Source organism: Poeciliopsis prolifica, unplaced genomic scaffold (genome assembly GCF_027474105.1).
Source record: "Poeciliopsis prolifica strain line A6 unplaced genomic scaffold, Auburn_PproV2 SCAFFOLD127, whole genome shotgun sequence".
In the NCBI taxonomy this organism is placed as follows: Eukaryota; Metazoa; Chordata; class Actinopteri; order Cyprinodontiformes; family Poeciliidae; genus Poeciliopsis; species Poeciliopsis prolifica.
This window is the reverse complement of record NW_026562502.1, coordinates 520001-527500: the sequence shown is the minus strand read 5'-3', so window position 1 is coordinate 527500 and position 7500 is coordinate 520001. Positions and strand designations below refer to the sequence as shown.

Below are 7500 nucleotides of genomic sequence, written 5' to 3'. Positions count from 1 at the left end.
AGACCTCATCCTCTGCCTGCCGTTCCTCTCCAGCTCCATGGACTCGTCCTCATGATGTTCGGTTCCCGGTTCTTCCCCTGCCGGCTCCGGACCCGCCCTCTGCTCCGCCGCCCGCTCTCCGGGTTCCGGTCCGCCGGCGGCCCGGCGCCGTGCCGGGGGCTCGCCGCCGAGGGCCACACCCTGCAGCCCGTGATCGGCCCGGACTCCGTGGAGCTGCTGGGACGCTCCTACCCCCGCGACCACTTCACCAACGTCACGCCGAAGATCCTGGCCAAGGTGGGCTTCCACCTGCACAACCAGCCGAACCACCCGCTGTGGCTCGTCAAGGAGCGCATCAAAGCCCACTTCTACAGGTGAGGGCGCCGAGCCGAGGCCCACCTGCCCGGCAGACCGCAGTCTGCAGGAAACGCCTTGAACAATCGGTTTGGTAGAACGAGCTAAAGTTAGCGGCGGTCAGCCAACATCAGTGTCTGACCTCTGACCATGAGAAATGACTGGAAACTGCTGCAGAAAACGCCAGAGGAAGATGTTAAAGGGGCGGCGACGTGTTTTCCAAGCGGAGTCAGGAAACAGTTAAAATTTTATTGATCCCGATCATCCCAGTTCTGATTGGTTCATAGCTGCAGCCTCCATCTTGGTTCCTCTGCAGCTCCTTCGTCGGTCGCTGGGGCAACCCGCTGTTCTCCGTCCACGACAACCTGAGTCCAGTGGTGACGGTGGAGCAGAACTTTGACAGGTCAGAGGCTCCCTGATGCACCGACCGGGTCGGGTCTGGTTCTGGGTCTGGTTCTGGTTCTGGTTCTGGTTCTGGGTCTGGTTCTGGTTCTGGTTCTGGTTCTGGTTCTGGGTCTGGTTCTGGTTCTGGTTCTGGGTCTGGTTCTGGTTCTGGTTCTGGGTCTGGGTCTGGTTCTGGGTCTGGTTCTGGGTCTGGGTCTGGTTCTGGGTCTGGTTCTGGTTCTGGTTCTGGGTCTGGTTCTGGTTCTGGGTCTGGTTCTGGTTCTGGTCCTGGTTCTGGTTCTGGTTCTGGTTCTGGTTCTGGTTCTGGTTCTCCACATCGACTCCACTGAGACTGAAGCTGGTTACATGTTTCTGCTAGAAAAGAGGATGAATGAGGGAAGCTGGGTTCAGAACCGGTCCAGACCCGGTTCCGACCCGGTTCAAACTCGGTTCAGACCCGGTTCAGACCAGGTTCAGACCCGGTTCAGACCCGGTCCAGACCTAGTTCCGACCCGGTTCAGACCCGGTTCAGACCCGGTCCAGACCCAGTCCAGACCCGGTTCCGACCCGGTTCAGACCCGGTCCAGACCTAGTTCCGACCCGGTTCAGACCCGTTTCAGACCCGGTCCAAACCCGGTCCAGACCCGGTTCAGACCCGGTCCAGACCAGGTCCAGACCCGGTCCAGACCCGGTCCAGACCCGGTTCAGACCCGGTCCAGACCTGGTTCCGACCCGGTCCAGACCCGGTTCCGACCCGGTCCTCTCTCTCTCTGTCCTGCAGCCTGCTGATTCCTCCTGATCACCCCAGCAGGAAGCGCGGCGATAATTACTACCTGAACAGGTGAGCTGCTCCCTCGGTGCCACGCTGACCCTCACTGGTTCTGACCCGTTCGTCCTGCTGCCTCCAGAACCACCATGCTGCGGGCCCACACCTCGGCCCACCAGAGGGACCTGGTCCGGTCCGGTCTGGACGCCTTCCTGCTGGCCGGAGACGTGTACCGGCGGGACGAGGTCGACGCCAGCCACTACCCGGTCTTCCACCAGATGGAGGGGGTCCGCCTCTTCTCCGACCACGAGGTTCTGACGGCGCCGTGCGGCCGAGCGGACCGGGCCGCGGCAGAACCTCTGACTGTGTGTTCTGCAGCTGTTCTCCAGGGTCCGCGGCGGGGAAGAGCTGAGCCTGTTCGAGCGCGGCGGGCGCCGGACCGCCCAGAAGCAGGAGAGCCACAGCCTGGAGGCCGTCAAGCTGGTGGAGTTCGACCTGAAGACCACCCTGACCCGACTCGTCACACACCTGTTTGGACCAGGTGAGGCCGGACCGGATCAGCCGGACCGCTGAGTTCCTCTACAGCTTCCTCACCCTGGTTTTCCTCCCCACAGACGTGGAGGTCAGGTGGGTCGACTGCTACTTCCCCTTCACTCACCCCTCCTTTGAGATGGAGGTGCGTTTCCAGGGCGACTGGATGGAGGTGCTGGGCTGCGGCGTGATGGAGCAGGAGCTGCTGCTGTCGGTCAGAACCAACCAACACCATGCACACTACCCACTGTTCAGATCACCAGTAGAACCTCATCATTAGGGTCACTAAGGTCATCAATAGGGTCACTAAGGTCATCATTAGAGTCACTAAGGTCATCATTAGAGTCGCTGAGATCATCATTAGAGTCACTAAGGTCATCATTAGGGTCACTAAGGTCATCATTAGGGTCACTAAGGTCATCATTAGAGTCGCTAAGGTCATCATTAGGGTCACTAAGGTCATCATTAGTGTCGCTAAGGTCATCATTAGAGTCGCTAAGGTCATCAATAGGGTCACTAAGGTCATCATTAGGGTCACTAAGGTCATCATTAGAGTCGCTAAGGTCATCATTAGGGTCACTAAGGTCATCATTAGAGTCACTAAGGTCATCATTAGAGTCGCTGAGATCATCATTAGAGTCACTAAGGTCATCATTAGGGTCACTAAGGTCATCATTAGGGTCACTAAGGTCATCATTAGAGTCGCTAAGGTCATCATTAGGGTCACTAAGGTCATCATTAGTGTCGCTAAGGTCATCATTAGAGTCGCTAAGGTCATCAATAGGGTCACTAAGGTCATCATTAGGGTCACTAAGGTAATCATTAGAGTCGCTAAGGTCATCATTAGAGTCACTAAGGTCATCATTAGGGTCACTAAGGTAATCATTAGAGTCGCTAAGGTCATCATTAGAGTCGCTAAGGTCATCATTAGAGTCACTAAGGTCATCATTAGAGTCACTAAGGTCATCATTAGAGTCGCTGAGATCATCATTAGAGTCGTTGAGGTCATCATTAGGGTCACTAAGGTCATCATTAGGGTCACTAAGGTCATCATTAGGGTCACTAAGGTCATCATTAGAGTCGCTAAGGTCATCATTAGGGTCACTAAGGTCATCATTAGTGTCGCTAAGGTCATCATTAGAGTCGCTAAGGTCATCAATAGGGTCACTAAGGTCATCATTAGGGTCACTAAGGTAATCATTAGAGTCGCTAAGGTCATCATTAGAGTCACTAAGGTCATCATTAGGGTCACAAAGGTAATCATTAGAGTCGCTAAGGTCATCATTAGAGTCACTAAGGTCATCATTAGGGTCACTAAGGTCATCATTAGGGTCACTAAGGTCATCATTAGAGTCGCTGAGGTAATCATTAGAGTTGCTGAGGTCATCATTAGAGTCGCTAAGGTCATCATTAGGGTCATTAAGGTCATCATTAGAGTCGCTAAGGTCATCAATAGGGTCATTAAGGTCATCATTAGAGTTGCTGAGGTCATCATTAGAGTCGCTGAGGTCATCATTAGAGTCGTTGAGATCATCATTAGTGTCATTAAGGTCATCATTAGAGTCGCTAAGGTCATCATTAGAGTCGCTAAGGTCATCAATAGGGTCACTAAGGTCATCATTAGGGTCATTAAGGTCATCATTAGAGTCGCTAAGGTCATCAATAGGGTCACTAAGGTCATCATTAGGGTCATTAAGGTCATCATTAGAGTCGCTAAGGTCATCATTAGGGTCATTAAAGTCATCATTAGAGTCGCTAAGGTCATCAATAGGGTCATTAAGGTCATCATTAGAGTCGCTAAGGTCATCAATAGGGTCATTAAGGTCATCATTAGAGTCGCTAAGGTCATCAATAGGGTCATTAAGGTCATCATTAGAGTTGCTGAGGTCATCATTAGAGTCGCTGAGGTCATCATTAGAGTCGCTAAGGTCATCAATAGGGTCACTAAGGTCATCATTACGGTCATTAAAGTCATCATCATTAGAGTCGCTAAGGTCATCATTAGAGTCGCTAAGGTCATCAATAGGGTCACTAAGGTCATCATTAGGGTCATTAAGGTCATCATTAGAGTCGCTAAGGTCATCATTAGGGTCATTAAAGTCATCATTAGAGTCGCTAAGGTCATCAATAGGGTCATTAAGGTCATCATTAGAGTCGCTAAGGTCATCAATAGGGTCATTAAGGTCATCATTAGAGTTGCTGAGGTCATCATTAGAGTCGCTGAGGTCATCATTAGGGTCACTAAGGTCATCATTAGAGTCGCTAAGGTAATCATTAGAGTTGCTGAGCTCATCATTAGAGTCGCTAAGGTCATCAATAGGGTCACTAAGGTCATCATTAGGGTCACTAAGGTCATCATTAGAGTCGCTGAGGTCATCATTATGGTCACTAAGGTCATCATTAGAGTCGCTAAGGTAATCATTAGAGTTGCTGAGCTCATCATTAGAGTCGCTGAGGTCATCATTAGGGTCATTAAGGTCATCATTAGAGTCGCTAAGGTCATCATTAGGGTCATTAAGGTCATCATTAAGTCGCTAAGGTCATCAATAGGGTCATTAAGGTCATCATTAGAGTCGCTAAGGTCATCAATAGGGTCACTTAGGTCATCATTAGGGTCATTAAGGTCATCATTAGAGTCGCTGAGGTCATCATTAGGGTCACTAAGGTCATCATTAGAGTCGCTAAGGTAATCATTAGAGTCGCTAAGGTCATCAATAGGGTCACTAAGGTCATCAATAGGGTCATTAAGGTCATCATTAGAGTTGCTGAGGTCATCATTAGAGTCGCTGAGGTCATCATTAGAGTCGCTAAGGTCATCAATAGGGCACTAAGGTCATCATTACGGTCATTAAAGTCATCATTAGAGTCGCTAAGGTCATCATTAGAGTCGCTAAGGTCATCAATAGGGTCACTAAGGTCATCATTAGGGTCATTAAGGTCATCATTAGAGTCGCTAAGGTCATCATTAGGGTCATTAAAGTCATCATTAGAGTCGCTAAGGTCATCAATAGGGTCATTAAGGTCATCATTAGAGTCGCTAAGGTCATCAATAGGGTCATTAAGGTCATCATTAGAGTTGCTGAGGTCATCATTAGAGTCGCTGAGGTCATCATTAGGGTCACTAAGGTCATCATTAGAGTCGCTAAGGTAATCATTAGAGTTGCTGAGCTCATCATTAGAGTCGCTAAGGTCATCAATAGGGTCACTAAGGTCATCATTAGGGTCACTAAGGTCATCATTAGAGTCGCTGAGGTCATCATTATGGTCACTAAGGTCATCATTAGAGTCGCTAAGGTAATCATTAGAGTTGCTGAGCTCATCATTAGAGTCGCTGAGGTCATCATTAGGGTCATTAAGGTCATCATTAGAGTCGCTAAGGTCATCATTAGGGTCATTAAGGTCATCATTAGAGTCGCTAAGGTCATCAATAGGGTCATTAAGGTCATCATTAGAGTCGCTAAGGTCATCAATAGGGTCACTTAGGTCATCATTAGGGTCATTAAGGTCATCATTAGAGTCGCTGAGGTCATCATTAGGGTCACTAAGGTCATCATTAGAGTCGCTAAGGTAATCATTAGAGTCGCTAAGGTCATCAATAGGGTCACTAAGGTCATCATTAGGGTCACTAAGGTCATCATTAGAGTCGCTGAGGTCATCATTAGGGTCACTAAGGTCATCATTAGAGTCGCTGAGGTCATCCATAGGGTCACTAAGGTCATCATTAGGGTCACTAAGGTCAACATTAGGGTCACTAAGGTCATCATTAAGGTCGCTAAGGTCATCATTAGGGTCACTAAGGTCATCATTAAGGTCGCTAAGGTCATCATTAGGGTCACTAAGGTTATCATTAGAGTCTCTAAGGTCATCATTAGGGTCACTAGGGTTATCATTAGAGTCTCTAAGGTCATCATTAGGGTCACTAAGGTGATCATTAGAGTCACTAAGGTCATCATTAGAGTCAAAGGTGATCATTAAGGTCGCTAAGGTCATCATTAGGGTCACTAAGGTTATCATTAGAGTCTCTAAGGTCATCATTAGGGTCACTAGGGTTATCATTAGAGTCTCTAAGGTCATCATTAGGGTCACTAAGGTGATCATTAGAGTCACTAAGGTCATCATTAGGGTCACTAAGGTCATCATTAGGGTCACTAAGGTCATCATTAAGGTCGCTAAGGTCATCATTAGGGTCACTAAGGTTATCATTAGAGTCTCTAAGGTCATCATTAGGGTCACTAGGGTTATCATTAGAGTCTCTAAGGTCATCATTAGGGTCACTAAGGATCATTAGTCACTAAGGTCATCATTAGGGTCACTAAGGTCATCATTAAGGTCGCTAAGGTCATCATTAGGGTCACTAAGGTTATCATTAGAGTCTCTAAGGTCATCATTAGGGTCACTAGGGTTATCATTAGAGTCTCTAAGGTCATCATTAGGGTCACTAAGGTGATCATTAGAGTCGCTAAGGTCATCATTAGGGTCACTAAGGTTATCATTAGAGTCTCTAAGGTCATCATTAGGGTCACTAAGGTGATCATTAGAGTCACTAAGGTCATCATTAGGGTCACTAAGGTCATCATTAAGGTCATCATTAGAGTCGTTGAGGTCATCATTAAGGTCGCTAAGGTCATCATTAGTCAATATAAGTCAGTATGGGGACATACAGTATTTGGGTCGTTAAGGTCATTAATGTGACCTTGTTCAGTTTCATTTCTTCTGTGAACTTCAGCTGAATGAACTGAACGAACTGAACGAACTGAATGAACTGAATGAACTGAACGAACTGAATGAACTGAACCGTTTCCTGATCAAAATGTTTCTTTTCACTAATCTGTTGATCACCTTCAGTAATGAAACCGTAATCAGGAGAGGACCAAACCACAGCTTTGTGGCTCTCCGCTATGGACACAACCTGATTGGTTGATGGGGTCTACACTGTAAAATATGATGGTTGTCAAACTGATAAATGCAACAGGTTGGATTTCCAGGCTGTTTTTATTGAAAATAGTGTTTTTTGTGCCCATTTTAAAATATTCTGCTCAGTTGGACTTTGCTTTGGATCGGAGTTTAATAACAGCATGTTAGATTATTTCTCCTGTTAATGGACAGGCAGTTATGAGACGCGTCTCTCTGGACCTGCTACCTGTCCGACCCTCCAGGTGTATCCGGTCGGCTCTTCCTCCGCCCGCTCTCTCGCTGTCAGGCGGCTAAGTGCTAAACTTGCTGCTTTGCCCTTGAACAAAGCTGCTCCGCTCGGCGCTGCTTGTTCTAATCAATAAAACATTCCTGAAGACGGAGGGCCGGATCAAACCGCCACTCCGTTCCCACTGACACGCTCCGACGTGTGGAGGAGGGCTGTCGGCCTGCTAATGGCCGATCTGCAGCCGGCAGCATGCTCTGGGTTTCAATGAGAACGGAACCACTCGGAGCGGACCGGGTCCGCCTCTTTAAGACGTTCAAGTTGAGTTCAAACAAACTCAGAAACAGGA

The 7500-nt window shown here is 48.2% G+C and overlaps 1 protein-coding gene across 1 annotated transcript in view; it reads left to right on the top strand.

Annotated features, from left to right (window-relative positions):
• The window catches only part of LOC129355223 (phenylalanine--tRNA ligase, mitochondrial-like), a 58807-nt gene that overhangs the window by 11737 nt on the left and 39570 nt on the right, over positions 1 to 7500 (top strand). Inside the window, exons 3-8 of the mRNA XM_055024757.1 lie at positions 34 to 353; positions 650 to 736; positions 1499 to 1558; positions 1626 to 1794; positions 1862 to 2024; positions 2098 to 2229. Coding sequence (XP_054880732.1) covers positions 52 to 353; positions 650 to 736; positions 1499 to 1558; positions 1626 to 1794; positions 1862 to 2024; positions 2098 to 2229 — 913 coding nt within the window. The 5' untranslated portion in view covers positions 34 to 51. The remainder of the gene's footprint in view (positions 1 to 33; positions 354 to 649; positions 737 to 1498; positions 1559 to 1625; positions 1795 to 1861; positions 2025 to 2097; positions 2230 to 7500) is intronic.